Below are 21,210 nucleotides of genomic sequence, written 5' to 3' on the forward strand. Positions count from 1 at the left end.
GCAAGATATATTATTTTTTTCCCCTTTTCCTCTTTTTGTGAGTGTGTATGTGTATGCTTCTGTGTGAGATTTTGTCTGTATAACTTTGCTTTCACCATTTGTCCTAGGGTTCTGTCTGTCCGTTTTTATTTTCTTTGTTTGTTTTTTACTTAAAAAAATTTTTTTTCTTAATAATTATTTTTTATTTTAATAACTTTATTTTATTTTATCTTTATTTTATTTTATCCTCTTTCTTTCTACTTTTTCTCCCTTTTATTCTGAGCCTTGTGGATGACAGGCTCTTGGTGCTCCAGCCAGGAGTCAGTGCTGTGCCTCTGAGGTGGGAGAGCCAACTTCAGGACACGGGTCCACAGGAGACCTCCCAGCTCCATGTAATATCGAACATCAAAATTCTCCCAGAGATCTCCATCTCAACACCAAGACCCAGCTTCGCTCAACGACCAGCAAGCTACAGTGCTGGACACCTTATGCCAAACAAATAGCAAGACAGGAACACAACCCCACCCATTAGCAGAGAGGCTTCCTAAAATCATAATAAGGCCACAGACACCCCAAAACACACCACCAGACGTGGACCTGCCCACCAGAAAGACAAGATCCAGCCTCATCCACCAGAACACAGGCACTAGTCCCCTCCACCAGGAAGCCTACACAACCCACTGAACCAACTTTAGCCACTGGGGACAGACACCAAAAACAACGGGAACTACAGACCTGCAGCCTGCAAAAAGGAGACCCCAGACAGTAAGATAGCCAAAATGACAAGACAAAAAAACAGCAGATGAAGGAGGAAGGTAAAAACCCACCAGACCTAACAAATGAAGAGGAAATAGGCAGTCTACCTGAAAAACACTCTGGGAACATTAAATGCACTAACATTCGAATTATAGGGGTCCCAGAAAAAAAAGAGAAAAAGAAAGGGACTGAGAAAATATTTGAAGAGATTATAGTTGAAAACTTCCCTAATATGGGAAAGGAAATAGTTAATCAAGTCCAGGAAGCAGAGAGTCCCATACAGGATAAATCCAAGGAGAAACACGCCAAGACACACATTACTCAAACTATCAATAATTAAATGCAAAGAAAGACTATTACAAGAGAGAAAGAAGGACACTACATAATGATCAAGGGATCGATCCAAGAAGAATATATAACAATTGTAAATATTTATGCACCCAACATAGGAGCACCTCAATACATAAGGCAAATACTAACAGCCCTGAAAGGGGAAATCGACAGGAACACAATCATAGTAGGGGACTTTAACACCCCACTTTCACCAATGGACAGATCATCCAAAATGAAAATAAATAAGGAAACACAAGCTTTAAATGATACATTACACAAGATGGACTTAATTGATATTTATAGGACATTCCATCCAAAAACAAAAGAATACACATTTTTCTCAAGTGCTCACGGAACATTCTCCAGGATAGATCATATATTGGGTCACAAATCTAGCCTTGGCAAATTTAAGAAAATTGAAATCATATCAAGTATCTATTCTGACCACAACGCTATGAGACTAGATATCAATTACAGGAAAAGATCTGTAAAAAATACAAACACATGGAGACTAAACAATACACTACTTAATAACGAAGTGATCACTGAAGAAATCAAAGAGGAAATCAAAAAATACTTAGAAACAAATGACAATGGAGACACGACGACCCAAAACCTATGGGATGCAGCAAAAGCAGTTCTAAGAGGGAAGTTTATAGCAATACAATCCCACCTTAAGAAACAGGAAACATCTCGTATAAACAACCTAACTTTGCACCTAAAGCAACTAGAGAAAGAAGAACAAAAAAACCCCAAATTTAGCAGAAGGAAAGAAATCATAAAGATCAGATCAGAAATAAATGAAAAAGAAATGAAGGAAACAATAGCAAAGATCAATAAAACTAAAAGCTGGTTCTTTGAGAAGATAAATAAAATTGATAAACCATTAGCCAGACTCATCAAGAATAAAACCGACCACAACTCTATGAGACTAGATATCAGTTACAGGAAAACATCTGTAAAAAATACAAACACATGGAGGCTAAACAATACACTACTTAATAAGGAAATGATCACTGAAGAAATCAAAGAGGAGATAAAAAAATACCTAGAAACAAATGACAATGGAGACACGACGACCCAAAACCTATGGGATGCAGCAAAAGCAGTTCTAAGAGGGAAGTTTATAGCAACACAATCCTACCTTAAGAAACAGGAAACATCTCGTATAAACAACCTAACTTTGCACCTAAAGCAACTAGAGAAAGAAGAACAAAAAAACAAACCTATGGTTACCAAAGGGGAAAGAGGGGGAGGGATAAATTAGGAGGTTGGGATTGACACATACACATTACTGTATACTAAAATAGATAACCAAGAAAGACCTTCTGTATAGCATAGGAAACTATACTCAATATTTTGTAATAACCTATAAGGAAAAAGAATCTATATCTATATATCTCTGTATCTATGTATGTGTGTGTATGCATATATATGTATGTATAACTGAATTGCTGTTCTGTATACCTAAAACTAACATGACATTTTAAATCAACTATACTTCAATTAAAAATAATAATAAAAAATTTAAAAAATTTTTAAAGAAATAAGAAAGTAAATAAAATCAATCACCAAAAGGAAATAGTTATGTAATAATGTCCAAATATGATGAAACTAATGAAATCCACATCAATACACATTATATGCAAATTGTCAAAAGTCAAAGAAAAATAATTTTGAAAGCAGTAAGAAAAAAGCAACTCTCAGATATGAGGGAACCCCCATGCTATAGATTAAATGTTTGTGTCACCTCACAATTCATATGTTGAAATTCTAATTCCCAATTTGATAGTATTGGGAGGTGGCTCCTTTGGGAGGTGATTAAGTCATGAGTGTAAAACACTCATAGATGGCATTAGAGCCCTTATTAAAAAAAACCCTGGGACATCCTTCATTTCTTCTGGTTTTATCTTAGACTTCCCAACCTCCCAATTGTGAGAAATAAATTTTTGTAGTTTATAATCTACCCAATCTACGGTGTTCTGTTATAGCAGCTCAAACAGATGAAGACAGCCCATATGACTATCAGCAATTTCCTCAGTAAAACCTACCAGGCCAGAAAGGAGTAGGATGGTATATTCAAAGTGCTGAAAGGAAAAACAAAAACACAAACAAACCCTGCCAAGCTAAAATATTTTATCTACCAAAACTGTCCTTCAAAAATGAGGGCGAGATTAAGACTTTTCATATATACGTAAGTTGAGGGAGTTTATCACTACTAGACCTGCCTTACAAGAAATGCTAAAGGGAGTCAATCAAGTTGAAACAAAATGAAGCTAAACAGCAACATGAAAGCTCAATGAAAAAGTAAAAACACAGATAAGTACAAAATACTGTAATACTGTACTGGTAGTGCATAAATCACTTCAGAGAAGAAAAAGAAATAAAAGGAATCCAAATCAGAAAAGAAGAAGTAAAGCTGTCACTATTTGCAAATGACATGATACTATATGTAGAGAATCCCAAAGATGCTACCAGAAAACTACGAGAGCTAATCAATGAATTTGGTAAAGTAGCAGGATACAAAATTAATGCACAGAAATCTCTGGCATTCCTATACACTAATGATGAAAATCTGCAAGTGAAATTAAGAAAACACTCCCATTTACCATTGCAACAAAAAGAATAAAATATCTAGGAATAAACCTACCTAAGGAGATGAAAGACCTGTATGCAGAAAATTATAAGACATTGATGAAAGAAATTGAAGATGATACAAGTAGATGGACCCATATACCATGTTCTTGGATTGGAAGAATCAACGTGTGAAAAAGACTTTACTACCCAAAGCAATCTACAGGTTCAATGCAATCCCTATCAAACTACCACTGGCATTTTTCACAGAACTAGAACAAAAAATTTCACAATTTGTATAGAAACACAAAAGACCCCGAATAGCCAAAGCAATCTTGAGAACGAAAAATGGAGCTGGAGGAATCAGGCTCCCTGACTTCAGATTATACTACAAGGCTACAGTAATCAAGACAGTATGGTACTGGCACAAAAACAGAAATATAGATCAATGGAATAGGATAGAAAGCCCAGAGATAAACCCATGCACATATGGTCACCTTATCTTTGATAAAGGAGGCAAGAATATACAGTGGAGAAAAGACAACCTCTTCAATAAGTGTTGCTGGGAAAACTGGACAGGTACATTTAAAATTATGAGATTAGAACACTCCCTAACACCATACAAAAATAAGCTCAAAATGGATTAAAGACCTAAATGTAAGGCCAGACACTATAAAACTCTTAGAAGAAAACATAGGCAGAACTCTCTTTGACATAAATCACAGCAAGATCCTTTTTGACTGACCTCCTAGGGAAATGGAAATAAAAACAAAAATAAACAAATGGGACCTAATGGAACTTAAAAGCTTTTGCACAGCAAAGCAAACCATAAACAAGACCAAAAGACAACCCTCAGAATGGGAGAAAATATTTGCAAATGAAGCAACGGACAAAGGATTAATCTCCAAAATTTACAAGCAGCTCATGCAGCTCAATAACAAGAAAACAAACAACCCAATCCAAAAATGGGCAGAAGAGCTAAATAGACATTTCTCCAAAGAAGATATACAGATTGGCAACAAACACATGAAAGAATGCTCAACATCATTAATCATTGGAGAAGTGCAAATAAAAACTACAATGAGATCATCTCACACCGGTCAGAATGGCTATCATCAAAAAATCTAGAAACAATAAAAGCAAAAAAAAAAAAAAAAAAAGAGTCCTATACCAAAATGTTCATTGCAGGTCTATTTACAATAGCCAGGAGATGGAAGCAACCTAAGCGTCCATCATCGGATGAATGGATAAAGAAGATGTGGCACATATATACAATGGAATATTACTCAGCCATAAAAGGAAATGAAGTTGAGTTATTTGTAGTTAGGTGGATGGACCTAGAGTCTGTCATACAGAGTGAAGTAAGTCAGAAATAGAAACAAATACATATGGAATCTAAGAAAAAAAAACAATTCATGAAGAACCTAGGGTTAAGATGGGAATAAAGACACAGACCTACTAGAGAATGGACTTGAGAATATGTGTAAAGCAATTATACTCCAATAAAGATGTTAAGAAAAAAAAAAGCTAATATATTGTATCTGAATCCCTGCTTAGTGAGCCTATATTGGTAAATTTGGCTCAAGGCAACACTGTCTTCCTCTCACTCTGATCCAGTATCCTTAGGATCTATTCCCACGTATATCCTCAGTTTCTGTTGATATAAATTAGCAAAATCATACAAATCATTCTGGTTATCCAGCCTCCTCTTGTAACTATATTTCTCCCTATCCGGCATAATTATTCTCCTGCTACTATGATATACCTCTATTATGAAGGTTTCTAAACTTTTTTGATAATGCCCCTTCATTAAGAAAGTTTTGAACATATGTTCCAATATTTATTTATTTCATTTATTTATTTTTGGCTTTGTTGGGTCTTCGTTGCTGTGTGCAGGCTTTCTGTAGTTGCAGGGAGCGGGGGCTCTCTTTGTTGCGGTACGCAGGCTTCTCGTTGCGGTGGCTTCTCTTGTTGCGGAGCACGGGCTCTAGGCACGTGGGCTTCAGTAGTTGTGGCATGCGAGCTTCAGTAGTTATGGTTCGCGGGCTCTAGAGCGCAGGCCCAGTAGCTGTGGTGCACGGGCTTAGTTGCTCTGTGGCATGTGGGATCTTCCCGGACCAGGGCTCGAACCCGTGTCCCTTGCATTGTCAGGTGGATTCTTAACCACTGTGCCACCAGGGAAGCCCCAATATTTACTTTAAAAAGATTTATGTACTACAGTACTATTTATTATATACATTTTAAAGCATTCACAAAATACAACAGTTTAAAGGGTGAAGTAAAAAACCATGACTAGAAGTTCCAGAAGTTTCTTCGTTTGTTCTCTGGGTTATCATGGAGATAACTGTTCTTTCATATTACTTGCCTTCTTTCCTTCAGCCTGCTCTCTAGATTTGTATTCCTTGGTCCCAAGTCTCCTAAATCTTTCTGTGCACAGTCTCCCTTTAAGCTTCTCACAAGTGTTTCTTGCTTTCTTCCTTGATTTCTCTTGATAATACTACTACTCAGATGGGTCTGAGAAGAAAAGGAGTCATTCTGGTTCTTGCTTCTCTACCATTTCAGACCACTGTTGTGTTAGAAATATTTAAGGAAAGATTCCTTGGTAGAAATCTTCTCAATTCTTTGAGTTTTTTTCTTCAGCATTTGACTCACAGCTTTTCTCTTTTCCCCTTCTTACTTGCCATCTTTATGGACTTCAGCATGTACATCGATGACTTTACTAACACTTGGGCAACAGATGCACATCGTATTCTAAGTATCATATTCTTAGACCTTCATTTCTACTTTCTTTTACTTGCAGATATACCATGATTTGTATGTATACAAATTCATTATCACTTGGAACGATATCTTCAAGTTCTCAAACTCCTGAGCCCTCTTGGGCCACAGTTTTACCCTCTTCACCTTCTCTATTTCCTGAATCCCACCTTTATCTACCAGTCTATAAACTTTTTTTCTGGGTTTACCTTTCTTCATACTCAGTCTGGAACTACTTGGCAGCCGTTCTATCTTAGGATCTCACTCCCTTAATCTTTTGTCTTGCCTTCCATCCTAGATCTCCCTAAATGCAACTGGCATTGCTCCTATACCTGGCCTGCCGTGTGCTCCTGGGTCTGCTGAGTGCAGGGTTTTTCAGTCTTGGCACTGGTGACACTTCGGACCAGATAATTCTTTGCTGTGGGGGCTGCCGTGTGCATTGTAGGGTGTTTAACAGCATCCCCGCCCCCTACCCAGTGCATTCCAGTAACATCCCCAGTCATGGGAATCAAACATGTCTTCAGGCATTGCCAAATGTCCCCGGGGCAGAGGGGGGATTTGGGGGGTGGGGAGAGGGAGGGCAGGCAAAATTGTTCTGTTTGAAAACTACTAGGATTATCCATAAAACTTGATGGTGACTGGGTCTATAAGAAATTGATTAATTTTTTGTTTAAAGCTACATTTTAGGAGGTGTTTGCCGTGTCAGAGGCACAGTTTGAGAGCTTCACATATAGTCATGTGTTTATTTAATCCTCACAACAACCCTGTAAAATAGGTATAATTATTAACCCCATTTTATAGGTGAGTAAACAGCAGCATAGAGAGTCTAAGTGCATTGCCCCAACCACAGAGCTGGTAAGTGGTATCGCCAGGACCTGAACCATGTGGTCTGACTTCAGAGCGTTTAGGAGCCCGCCCTCCTACTCCAGGCCTTACTAATTGCTCGTACCTTGCCAAAGACCTGTCATTTCGATTCTTTTCTTTCCTGATGGGCTAAGTTACGTATTGCTGCATAACCAACCCTCCTAACTTATTTCTCTAGACAATTTATTCAGTTATTATTATGTTTTTTAGAGAAGAGAAAAAAAGTTTGTTGTATTTATTTTGCCAGGGCAATAAATGCCCTGTATATTAGGTATTGTGCACTTGGCCTTTCTGCCAGGTGTTCTGTGTTTGACAGAAAATTGCCTTCCCTGCCTGTATTCTTTTAATTATTCCCTTTGTTTTCAGCCTCTCTTCTCATTCCAACTTTCTATAATTCCTGGCCTGATTGAGTCCAGCACCTTTATGGGATTCTTCAGAATAGATTGACTTATTTTCATACTGCATGTGTTTTTAGCTGCAGTTTCCTTCACTCTGCTTCACTAGTTACCACCCTTCTACATGTTTTCAGTCCACTAAAAAGTTGTTGAAATCTCTTATATACTTTTTGTCTCCATTTTCTTCTCTTTAATACTGAGGGTTTGTAATTTTTTCGTTCATTCTTTTACCATCATTGAATGGAATATCAGGAGGGAGAGAGAGAAATATAAGTACTCACTCTGCCATCTTGAACCACTAATCCATTAATTTTTACTAAAAGAGCATTGTTATGAGCATAACATTTACTGGTTAGGGTTGAGGAAACTGAAGTTGTTGCAGCACAGTTAATAGAAGGGAGTCTTTTCATAAACATTTATTTCATTCTGGTATCTTTTTTTTTAACATCTTTATTGAAGTATAATTGCTTTATTATGGTGTGTTAGTTTCTGCTTTATGATGAAGTGAATCAGCTATACATATACATATATCCCCATATCTCCTCCCTCTTGCACCTCCCTCCCACCCCTCTAGGTGGTCACAAAGCACCGAGCTGATCTCCCTGTGCTATGCGGCTGCTTCCCACTAGCTATCGATTTTACATTTGGTAGTGTATATATGTCCATGCCACTCTCTCACTTCATTCCAGCTTACCTTTCCCCCTCCCCATGTCCTCAAGTCCATTCTCTACGTCTGCGTCTTTATTCCTGTCCTGCCCCTAGGTTCTTCAGAACTTTTTTTTTTTTTTAGATTCCGTATATATGTATTAGCATATGGTATTTGTTTTTCTCTTTCTGACTTACTTCATTCTGTATGACAGACTCTGGGTCCATCCACCTCACTACAAATAACTCGATTTCGTTTCTTTTTATGGCGGAGTAATATTCCATTGTATATATGTGCCACATCTTCTTTATCCATTCATCTATTGATGGACACATAGGTTGCTTCCATGTCCTGGCTATTGTATATAGAGCTGTAGTGAACATTGTGGCACATGACTCTTTTTGAATTATGGTTTTCTCAGGGTATATGCCCAGTAGTGGGATTGCTGGATCATTTGGTAGTTCTATTTTTAGTTATTTAAGGAACCTCCATACTGTTCTCCATAGTGGCTGTATCAATTTACATTCCCACCAACAGTGCAAGAGGCTTCCCTTTTCTCCACACCCTCTCCAGCATTTATTGTTTCTAGATTTTTTGATGATGGCCATTCTGACTGGTGTGAGGTGATACCTCGTTGTAGTTTTTTTTTAAATAAATTTATTTTATTTTTATTTATTTTTGGCTGCATTGGGCCTTTGTTGCTGTGCGTGGGCTTTCTCTAGCTGTGGAGAGCCGGGGCTACTCTTCGTTGTGGTGCGTGGGCTTCTCATTGCGGTGGCTTCTCTTGCTGCGGAGCACAGGCTCAGTAGTTGCGGTGCACGGGCTTAGTTGATCCGCGGCATGTGGGATCTTCCTGGACCAGGGCTCGAACCAGTGTCTCCTGCATTGGCAGGCAGCTTCTTAACCACTGTGCCACCAGGGAAGCCCCCTCACTGTAGTTTTGATTTACATTTCTCTAATGATTAGTGATGTTGAGCATCCTTTCATGTGTTTGTTGGCAATCTGTATATAGAAGGGAGTCATTTTTAAGTTACTTGTCAGAGAAGACACATGATGAAATGTTTTTCTTGCTAACTAATATGAAGTAAAGTACATATAGTGTTTCATTATTTTTCTTATTGTTTATTTTTAAAAAGGGACTGGGTAGGATTTGTCTTTCCTTTTTAATAGTTTATTACTTTAAAAAACCATTTTTGTATTTTAGAATATTTAGGAATTCCTACTTCTCAACTTGGTAGGTATCCAGTCTTTTCATTTACAAATGAGAAGACAGATCTAGAGGTTATAAGACTTACTACTCAAGACTTTTTAGTTATTTAGTGGCTGAGTTGGTCATAGAACCCAGATTTCCTAAGTATTTCTGTTATTCTACTGTACTGTGTCCTTACTTTTAAGTTTTAAGATAATGTTTCTCTCTACTTTCCACCTTTTGAGGCAATTGTATTGAAATCACTGTTCAGCCTATCATGTGGCTGTGAGGAGCAGGTATGGTGATCATGTGTGAAATGAGGTGGTTGGACTTGCTGATATCTTGTGTTTCCTTTAGTGCTAGTAGCCTCTGATTCCAAGCTGTGTATTAAATGTCTTCACATGCATTATGGTTTTTTTAAGTTTATTTCTTTTTTTAAAAATTAATTAACTTATTTTTGGCTGTGTTGGGTCTTTGTTGCTGTGCATGGTCTTTCTCTAGTTGCGGCGAGCGGGGGCTTCTCGTTGCGGAGCACGGGCTCTAGGCACGTGGGCTTCAGTAGTTGTGGCTCTCAGGCTCTAGAGTGCAGGCTCAGTAGTTGTGGCGCACGGGCTTAGTTGCTCCGCGGCACGTGGGATCTTCCCGGACCAGGGCTCGGACTCGTGTCCCCTGCATTGGCACGTGGATTCTTAACCACTGTGCCACCAAGGAAGTCCCTACATGATAGTTTTATACATACATACATATGTACGTAGGCTTTATATATTAAAAAATTTCAAGTACTACATATTCTTTGTGTTCTAGATTTTCTAATATAAATGATATAAAGAAAAAAGTTCTATATGTAAATTTTTACAGTTAGCATTTGATATATTTCTTTTGAGGAATTTGTATCTATATAATATTACTGTAAACATATGTGTAAATTTATGTAAGTATGTATATGAATATGTGCACCGTGGGAGTTCCCTGGTGGTCTAGTGGTTAGGATTTGGTGCTTTCACTACTGTGGCCTGGGTTCAATACCTGGTCGGGGAACTGAGATCCCACACGTCGTGTGGTGTGGCAAAAAAAAAAAAAGTGCACTATTATTTTTAACTACCTACCAGATAGACAGTGTTCCCTAAAATTTTATGGGTATCAGAAACCTAATAAGTGTGAAACTAACTTACTCTCTTACTTCTGCTGCACTGCTCTCCCACCTCGTCAGTGGCTCCCCTTTTCCCTTGCTTTCTACAGCCAATTGGGTATCAAGTCTTTGCTGTACTATTTGGTAAATAGCTCTGTATCCCTTCTTCTATATTCCTATGACCACTGCTTCAGTGTAGGCCCTTTATCATCTCTGTCCTAGTTACTGGAGGAGCTTCTCAACAGTTTGCCCCCTTTCCATTTTTTCCCCCCTTTCTCTGGTCCATTTTGCATACTGCTGCCAAAGTATTTTTTTTTAAAAACAAAGAACAAGTACTGTCACCCCATTAATGAGAAACTTCTTTTGATTTCCCACTGCTTATAGGATAATGTCTAACCCACTTAGCATTTGGTATAGGACTCTTTACAACCTGAATGAGGGTAGCAATTGTTTTCAGCAATTTTTGGACCCCAGTGTCTTGTCACGTTTGTTTAACTGTTTCATATATTTTCATATCAAGGCTAGAACGGAGTCTGGGGTACATGACAGGCACTCAGTATTCAACACATATTTGATGAACGAATGAATGAAAGTGGAACTATTCCCTATATCTGTAATTCATTTACCTTCCCCTGTTCTATCTGGGCAGTGCTATTCAACTTTCAGGCTTCAAAGGGAAAAAACAGTACAGCAGAGTAACAGGAATATTTAGGAAATCTGTGATTTACGACCAATTCTTAAAGGAATCAGTCAACCCTAAGGCACCTGCTTTACCTATGACAACTTTATGAATGAACTTTGTAGCAACATTTTCCATAACCAGGATTAGACACTGAGGTCTATGATACACCCAGAAGGTGACAGTGTGGCTGGAGTCTTTGCAGTCTGCAACAGCATGAGAGGAGCTAACAGTGTTGGTTGTCATCATGGATTGTGCTACATTTATTATTTTTAGAAGCCATTTGACAAGTGAGGAATTCAGAGATGATTCTAGACCCTGTTTTTTGAAGGAGGGCTTTGTCTAATTATTTGTTATCGTTTCCAAAAAAGTATAGCAAGCATACAATTTAAAAGCAAATGCAGGTATTGATCAAGCTGTCTTATAGTTGTGGTAAAATCATTTCACTCACTGAAAACACATTGACTTCCATTGTAAAATACAACAAAGTGAAGGCAAAAATAATGGAACAAAAAGCAATAGCATTCTATTTTACTTGATTTTAAAATTTCCTTTAAAAATAATTATTCATAATTTTATAAAGTTGATAATGTAGTAAATATTTCACAACACATTTACTAAAAATCTCAAGAGATCTTATTAAATAGTCAAGAACACTCTATTTTCTAAAACCTAAAGGGAAATACCATTTACTATCATACTAATCTTAGCCCTTCACAGTTGTAAAGGAGATTGTTGTTTTAGGAAGAGGCCCTAGTGATGGCTGAATTATCTTCAATAAATATTCAAGTATTAGATCTACTATTGTATCGTCCTCTCATCTTCTGCTGTTTTAATGACACCATGGCTTTAATTGAAAGTCTACCTCCCCCCCGTCACCCCGCAAAAAAAACAGATGAAGAAGAAGAATAGATATCAACCACAGAAGTGGAGTAATGGGAAAGCAGGTTATAGGGAAAAATGAGAAGGACCTTCCCAGATGGTAAGCAGAATGAGACCCCCAAGCTGATAACCTGTCTGGTCTTGCCTGGAACAGTGCTCTTCCCAGCTGCTCTGGATGGTGTAGTGGTTCTCAGCAGAGGGTTATAGTGGCTGCACTTGTCTCTGACAGCGTACTTCGTATTACTCTCTTTGCATCAAGAGGACAATTCACAGCAGTTTCTGTGTTGAGCCTATAAGATGTGTTTCACGCTTGGCTGTCTGCAGAAGAACTGTTTTCAAGGTGCTTGTTTAAGGAATTAAATATTTTACTGTGTGGAATCGGAAAACTAGTATTATGGCTCAAAGTGTAATACTCCTGGCTACCTTTTCAGCTTTATTTGGCATCTGGGTCTACTGACTTGTCTTTGGTTTAGATCAACCCTTATGTGCTAAGGATTCCTTCCCATTGGGTTTCAACCCACTGAAACAAATCTATCACCATACCCTCCCTCCAGCATCTAAGGGACTTGGCATCTGTCAGATGATTTGACTTTCTTTTTCTTGAAGCAGAGGTCATAAACTTTTGGTTCATAGGTCAAAATGTGCTCTGATTTATAAAATGAAAGACTTTTTTTCAATGTATAGACACTTAAAATTGGAAATTTTACATTAATACATGGATTTCTGACTTGGAAAATCGAAAGATGTGGCAACACTGAACTTGAATTGCAACTGCAGCTAGAGCTGAGTAGTGGCTATATTTTTAGTTTGGCATGTATTCTTCTGCTTTGTAAGCTCCTGGCTGGGCCTTTGATTATTTTGTAATCCTTGGAGTATCCCATGCATTAACATTGTCATAAATATGGTTTTGTAGTTTTTAAAGTAAGTGTATTATCAAACTCTTAGTAATTCTCCCTTAAATAACAAATGTAAAATTCATTCCAGATACAGGATATACGTAGGCAGATCAGATTGTTAATATTCTTCTGTGATGAGCTCTCACAAACAGAAACTCAGCTTCCCTTAGTTTGAACCGAAGTGTGCACACACCACACCACACACAAATTAAAGATGAGTAGAAGGCACAAATCTGCATTCGTGGATTTCTGAAAAAGCATGTGTTTGGAAAAAATTTTGGTAAGTTAAAAAAAAAAGTAATCGGCTTGCATTATATGTTCAGCCCTACCTCAAGTAAATTCAGTACATCAAACGACTCCTAGAAAGTGAGTAGCACAAAACAATTAAAGCTGTCTTTCCTTTAAAATTTTACTTTAGTAAAAAGAAGAAAATTATAATGTTAAAATACAACATTAAAATGATAAAGTCAAGTCATTTGAAAATATTACATAACAAGAGCTCGTGTTCAGACTGCTAATTAAAGGACCCTTAATCATTTTTATCTTAATGCTCACTTAAATTTGTATTAAAGCATAGTCACTTTCATTAAACCAATATTCGAAGGCATTTTTTTTTTTTGCAGATGGTCAGTACTAGGAATGAAGCCAATTGCCTTCTTGGATGCCCTTCTCGCACACTCGCCTCCCTACCCCCTCCTTGCCCCAGGCCTGAGGCTTTGTCTAAGGGGGCTCCTTATCCCCGCTCACATTCCAGATTCCACCCTGGGCCACCACATCTGCGCCATCCCCCACCAAGCACAGATGCCTGCTTTTCCCTGGCTCCTCTTCAAGAAGGAAAGGAAGGAAAAGGAAGTTGAAGAGCGTCCCAGTCTTTTTAAAGCAAAATTCCATTTCAGTATTTTTATTATTGCTACAAAATGTAAATATACAGCAAATTGACTTTTACAAATTTCCCCTATAAGACATTACTGTACCTACCATATTATACCTTAGCATTGAATTATATGCATATAAATATCTCTTTTCATATTTAGGGGTCTCCAAAAGATGTGGAATCCTTCGCGTCTATGCTGAGACATTCTCCTCTTACACAGATGGGACCTGCAAAGGATAAACTAGTCATTGGACGAATCTTTCATATTGTGGAGAATGATCTTTATATAGATTTTGGTGGCAAGTTTCCTTGTGTATGTAAAAGACCGGAAGTGGATGGAGAGTAAGTAGAATCATTTCTAAGTGCTTTAAGCATGTGCATAAAAGTTGAAGTACCTCAAAAGTATTACTGGACTTTAATTGGTGATTTTTTGAAAAGACAGAAAACATGTTTATTTCTCTTCATCATGCTAGTTAGTCAAGTTAGGCCAAGTTCATGTCATGTCATATTAGTCAAGTTAGGCCAGATCCATGTCTTCTCAAAGCAGTGAGAGCAGTTTGGGGGAATATCTGAATGTCCATACTGATAATAAACCATTTCATGCCATAAAATTAAAACCAGCTTTGGAATAATACATGCTGCTCAGGCCATTTTACGTGTAACAGTTTTGCCTCTTCTTTTCCACAGTCTCCATCTGCTTCTCAGAGAAACCTCTGCTTTCTGTTTCTTCATGTTCCTTTCTCTTACTTTAGCAAATTCTGATGCTTTATCATTTTCTTTTCTTACTATTTTGCATCTGCTCTCTGGATTATAATTTTTCCTGAACAGAATTCATTCTGTTTATAGTCTGTGTAGATAAAGATAATTGTGAATATAAATATGCCTTATGAAAACCACTAAGGCGGGAGAACTGGGAGTAGAATATAAAGAGTGAAAAGAGAGGTGGAACTAAGACTCTGAGATTGGAAAACAATAGTCATCAAGATAGAAATGAATTTTTTCCACCAATTTTTAATGTACACGTTTTTTTAGATTTTAATATTTCTGACACCAGGATGCATCTTATAGTTGATGCAATTTAATTGGCTATTTAAAAATTCTTAATAGTACATAAATTATGGTGACTCATAATCAGTGGCATCTTAGATAAGATGAATTACAGTGATTAAGAAGTTTGTGATGTTTAAGAATGAGTCAGACCATAGATATAAGTAAAGAAAGAGTCTACTCTAGTTCTAAGGGAGCAGTTACAAGAATGGGTTGCCTCTTTCCCGAGAGCTCTGGATACCTAAAGGTCTTCTTGATAACTGGGCTCATCCAGTTAGGAGACAGGAGCTCCTTCTACCTGAATCTGAATAGGACCTGACAAACTCAACTGAACACACATGTTCTCAGATCAGTGATATGTGAGTAGATACTTAACAGCCAGCTCTCCAATAAATAAAAGGCCTTGATTTGCCGATTTCTGTGGTATGAAATAGTTCCACCACGGCCAATGTTAAGTTACCTGTGTGATGTCATTGAATGTGGAGTTGGAAATATGAGTGCACAGTCAGCTTTCACAAGCTGGTGGAGTCTGGCTCCAGCACACCTCTACTGCAGGTAGTCAGAAGCTAAACAGTGTCTTAGCAAGGTGAATGATGCAAACCAGGTGATACCTGGAAGAGAAAATGGGTTGTGTGCTACGTGGCATGAGAGGTAATGGCTAGGTCTTGACTTGCCCTGGTATATCAAATAACATACAAACTTAGTCAGAAATAGTAAAACCTAAAGAAATTTCAAAGTAAGACGTGTCTGTCCATCTATATTTTAATACTGCAATCTATATCTATTGTGTAATGGGGTATTGAAGGGATTAAATTAGATAATGCATGTAAAGATTTAGAACAGTGATTGGTATATAGTAAACAGATGCTACTATTATTATTCTTTAAATCCTGATGATTTAGGGTTTTTGTGACCTAATGATAACATCCCCCAAGAATTTCTATTGAGGGTTTTTGCACCAGGCAAGTTGTGAAGATATGTGGTCCTAAAATTATCCTTCAAGAGAGGCAACCTAAACTCTTTCATACTGTCAGCAGGAGCTGTAGCAGGTCATTTTTCATTAATAGAAAATATATCAGTAATTTGAAAATGAAGTACTGCTTTGTTTTATATAAAGTAATCCTCTCCTCTCTTCCCTACAATTGATAAGCTTTACATCATGCTACCATGGGTGCCACCCAGTTGCAGTGGCCATCCTTATTCTTACAAGCTGACCTAACATGCAGCCAGAACATCCGGTATTAGCTTTATAAAAAGATGTATTTTACATATAACTCTGCTGAATTATGGGTATTTCACCTGCTCCGTCAAATTTATTATAAATTGCAAATGCCAGTGATATACATATTTCTTTATATTTGTGGATGGAATTTTGTTTGGGATATTTCTTTCATGGATATTTATTTCTTTGTGGATATTCTTTTTTTTTTTTTTTTTTTGTGGTATGCGGGCCTTCCTCTGCTGTGGCCTCTCCCGTTGCGGAGCACAGGCTCCGGACGCGCAGGCTCAGTGGCCGTGGCTCACGGGCCCAGCCGCTCCGCGGCATGTGGGATCCTCCCAGACCGGGGCGCGAACCCGGTTCCCCTGCATCGGCAGGGGGACGTGCAACCACTGCGCCACCAGGGAAGCCTGTGGATATTCTTTTATCTAAAGTTTTTTCCCCCATTTTATGTTATATTCTTGAGCATAAAATTTCAGAATGCTTTAGGTGTCTAGAATTTCTGATTTGATTCTTATGCCTTATTAACTAGATCACAGAGTTTTAAATATCAGTATTTTTGACTAGATATTTCTCTAATCAGTTCTATAATATGATTTGAATTTATTTTATGTATAATATAGCTCTAAATGGTTAAATACTGGAATCTGTTGCAACATTACTTAAATTAATTTTAATTAATTTAATTAAATTTCAGTTTAATGAATTGAAAAATTAAATTAACTGTTCATTGAAAACTATGCACATACCACATAAGCACACATCCTAGTAACAGAAATTACTATATGGTTGAAACCCCCATCTCCACATGTACTCTCCTACCAGTGAAGCAGTCTATTTAACAGAAGTGTTTGTGGGGGGAGAGCGGTGGCTCATAATAATTTTGCAAATAAATTCTCTAGTCTGGGGGGCAGTCACTGTATTAGAGTCTTTTTTTTTTTCCCTTAGGAGAATTAAATGCCTGTATCTCTTTTTTCTGTAGTTATCTGCCATAGTTACCTTTACTGCTTCCATCTACCTGCCCAGTATTCCAATCACTGTCACCAGGAATTCCCACTTAAACTTCCAAAGCACTCACAAAATCAATATATTCATGATTGCGGATCATGAAAAGAGAGGAGCCATACTGGTGCAGGAGTTGATTTGTTTGTTCGTTCGTTCATTCGTTCATTCATTCATTCATTTATTCAACAAACGCTTACTGGACCTCTTCAATTTGGCAGGCACTGTTGTAAGGGCTGGTAAAGAAGACAGACTAGCTCTCTGCTCTCATGAAGTTAGGGGAACTTAGTCAATTGGGGGAATGAGGAACAGATAGTAAACTAGTGCACAAATCAATTTTAGAAATTGATAATTAAATGAGTAAGAAGGGGTAATATGGTGACAGGATGTCTGGCGAGTAGAAGATAACAGTAGTCAGAGGAGGCCTTTGACCTCTACTTCCATTGCTAAAAGTCTAAAATGCCACCAGATTGCTTCTTTTTAAAAAAGGTGATAAACAACTGATAAGAATCCTAAATTGTTTTGGTTAACTGAATATTCTAATTAGCTAAGTTACAGCCTTTTAATAAGTTCTGTAACTTTTTTGTTTTAATATTTTTGATTATTGTTTAAAAGAACCAAGTTTTTAGTCTTTGACCTAAGAAGCTATAGAGTTATGCAGAAGGGCTTCAGAGATTGCCCTGGGAGTAGAGAGGGGAGTTAGGCCCTATTTCAGAGCAGCTCTGCATTCATTGTTTTATATGTTACAGTTCTGGGAGTGTTTTGTTTTTGTTTTTGTTTTTTTTAAGAAGATGTTGGGGGTAGGAGTTTATTAATTAATTTATTCTTGCTGTGTTGGGTCTTCGTTTCTGTGCGAGGGCTTTCTCTAGTTGTGGCAAGCGGGGGCCACTCTTCATCGTGGTGCGTGGGCCTCTCACTATCGCGGCCTCTCTTGTTGCAGAGCATAGGCTCTAGACGCGCAGGCTCAGTAGTTGTGGCTCACGGGCCTAGTTGCTCTGCGGCATGTGGGATCCTCCCAGACCAGGGCTCGAACCCGTGTCCCCTGCATTAGCAGGCAGATTCTCAACCACTGTGCCACCAGGGAAGCCCTCTGGGAGTGTTTTGTTTAAGGTCTTGGGGGGGAGTGGTGGTGATTATTTGCAACACAAAAAAAAAGTTTGAAAAACACTTTTAAAAGAAAAATTAAGTCTAAAAAGATGTTATATTAATCGTAACAGTTAGAATATAAACTATAGTATTTAAGCATGAAAGGTAGTATTGTGATCTACTTTGAGTGAGTTGCAAAATAGAAATACTATAATTACATTCAGAAATTTTGGAGGTGTGGATGGGACCTAACTCTTACAGTACCAACCTCAAAAGTTTTAACCATTATATGTTTTTATTTTTATTTTTTTTTATTTTTTATTTTTTTGTGGTACGCGGGCCTCTCACTGCCGTGGCCTCTCCCGTCGCAGAGCACAGGCTCTGGACGCGCAGGCCCAGCGGCCATGGCTCACGGGCCCAGCCACTCCGCGGCATGTGGGATCCTCCCGGACCGGGGCACGAACCCGTGTTCCCTGCATCGGCAGGGGGACTCTCATTCCCTGCATCGGCAGGCGGACTCTCAACCACTGCGCCACCAGGGAAGCCCTATATGTTTTTAAATATCAATTTATGACTTGGAATCAGAAGTCAAATTATGACAAACCATAGTGACGGTGGTATTAATTTCTTTGGCAGTTGTCATTGAATTAACTAACTTGCTAAATTAATCAAGATTCTCTTTTATAAAACCCATCGACTCATACCAGCACTTAGACAATTAGGAATTAGTAGTCATCTACTATAACTGGGCACTTTTGCTTCTTTCAGTTGAGGTATGTGTTTAGCAAAAGCTAGTTGTGTTTATTCCAAAACCCATTTATATTATTGCTAGGTAATTTATTTGATTATTGCATAAATTAATAAATATGAGCACAGAAAGGGTTTTTGTTCTTATGCAAGCTAATTTTAATGTTTTAGAAAGGCTCCATAAAGGAGAGTTTTTTTAAATGAAATTGCTATTGAATTAGTTTGAGCAAGTAAACCATAAAGATGTGGGGTGGGGGGCGGGAATCATAAAAATCTGGAAGGAATTGCTTTCCAAATGTCTTTTCTGTCCCTGCATTACTTTAAAGTGACTGACTCTGGCAATTGCAGACATTGAAGTCTAGGTATTGTTTATTTAAGGAGATCAGTGCAGAGCTCCAGTAAGTGAGCCTTTACTTAGCAAGAAAACCTGGCTCTGTGTCAGAATATTTGCATTAATTGCTAAGTTAATATCTTTAGAGTATATGTGTATACTTTTTTAATGAGTCCTCACTTTGACCAACTTTTCCATGAACTAACCTATGAGTCAGAGGGCTTCTACTGTGACTTAAAAATATAAAGCACTTTTCCCTTTAGACATTTTTTTGTGTGTGTTATTAATACAGCACACAATTTCACAAAATTTGTCCTAGTGTGGATTAAGATCATTTCCTTTCTATGTCTGATAATCCCAATAGCCAATTTTTTAAAAACTTATGTTGGCACTTTATGTACATCGTCTGATTTATTCTGCACAAGAAGCATAGAAAGTAGAAGATATTTTCCCCATTTTCCAAATGAAGAAAATGAGTCTCTGAGCATAAATAAGGTGGTGTAGCCATACGATTACAGTTCACAAAGCAGGGATTCAATCGTAGGGCTGTGTGTATCCATCACCCAGGAATGTTCTTTCACTGTACTGTGCTACTCTTAAATCCTACAACATATAGCTACTAAAGTGTCATAAAAACATCCTAAAATAGCCTCACATATGAACCAGGTTTATACCAGGACCCCTGAAAACAGTATGGTGGTGAAGCTCTATAGAGGTCTGTTAAAGATTGGTAGGTAGCCTGTTCGAATATCCTGGGCTATGGTGTCCATGGTATAGTATATTTGAATAGTATTACCACCAATAAGCTAATGACCAGAGGGCCCAGGCTTTGTTTCATAATGGATGTGAATCATAATTGTGGTGAGACCAGTAGTCACAGGAACTGGTTAATGTCTGACGATGATTAGTAGCTTAGAGTCAGAATGCCTCTTGTTATTTGGGAATGATATATTTCAAAAAAGTTTATTTTACAAATAGTAGAAAGTTGACTCTTTATGCATATAACACTTAATTTTTAATTGATTTCGTTTTATAAAATATGTCATTTATTTTCTTGAACCTTGTTAGACCTAAAGTTGTTTAACCTGTTTTTTGTCTTTGTTTTGATGACCCAAGGTCATAATTATAAACTTTAATTCTTGTATTGTATCTCAACTCAAATATATAGAATTATTGTTTCTCAGCTACATAACCCTCCAGTTCTGTAGTTTTTGTGTTTCACCTTTGGGTGTCATCTTTCTTTTTCTACTGTTGTATCTGTGTCTGCATTTTTAGCTTTCTTAGACTTCCTAATTTTCCTCTCATATCTGATGCCTGAGAAATTGGTCACCAAAATTGTGCTTAAAATAAGAACAACTAGAGTTTGAGTAAGGACCTCACTGCCTCTTATGTAAGTAAAGTGTATGTACTTTAGTACATGAACTTCAACATATATTTTGACCGCTCCTAAACTCCCCTGCTTAATTCTCATTGGGTTTTGTGGAGACTTGGTGTCACCAGATAACTAACTTCCTGATAAGTGAAGTGTAATCAGGTCAGGGTCTTGCCTGTGTTGACTGCCTGTTCACTGATGCCCTTGATAAGGGTTGTCATGTATCAGAAAAGTGTTTGCTGAACCAATCAAGGTGCTGAGTGTCTTGGATAAGAGCAGTTGTCGCGGTTGAGACTTTAACACCTCCAGTAGGAACGGTAGCAAAAATAAGATAGGATTATTGGATCTCAAATACTACTTGAGATGGTGCCAATTCTTTTTTTTTTTTTTTTTTTTTTTTTTTTTTTTGTGCAGTATGCGGGCCTCTCACTGTCGTGGCCTCTCCCGTTGCGG

At 37.8% G+C, this 21,210-nt stretch overlaps 1 protein-coding gene across 1 annotated transcript in view; it reads left to right on the plus strand.

Annotated features, from left to right (window-relative positions):
- MRPS28 (mitochondrial ribosomal protein S28) overlaps positions 1–21,210 on the plus strand; it is a 112,456-nt gene that overhangs the window by 8,618 nt on the left and 82,628 nt on the right. The window contains exon 2 of the mRNA XM_024127018.3: positions 14,114–14,295. Coding sequence (XP_023982786.1) covers positions 14,114–14,295 — 182 coding nt within the window. The remainder of the gene's footprint in view (positions 1–14,113; positions 14,296–21,210) is intronic.

Source organism: Physeter macrocephalus, chromosome 15 (assembly GCF_002837175.3).
Source record: "Physeter macrocephalus isolate SW-GA chromosome 15, ASM283717v5, whole genome shotgun sequence".
Lineage (NCBI taxonomy): Eukaryota > Metazoa > Chordata > Mammalia > Artiodactyla > Physeteridae > Physeter > Physeter macrocephalus.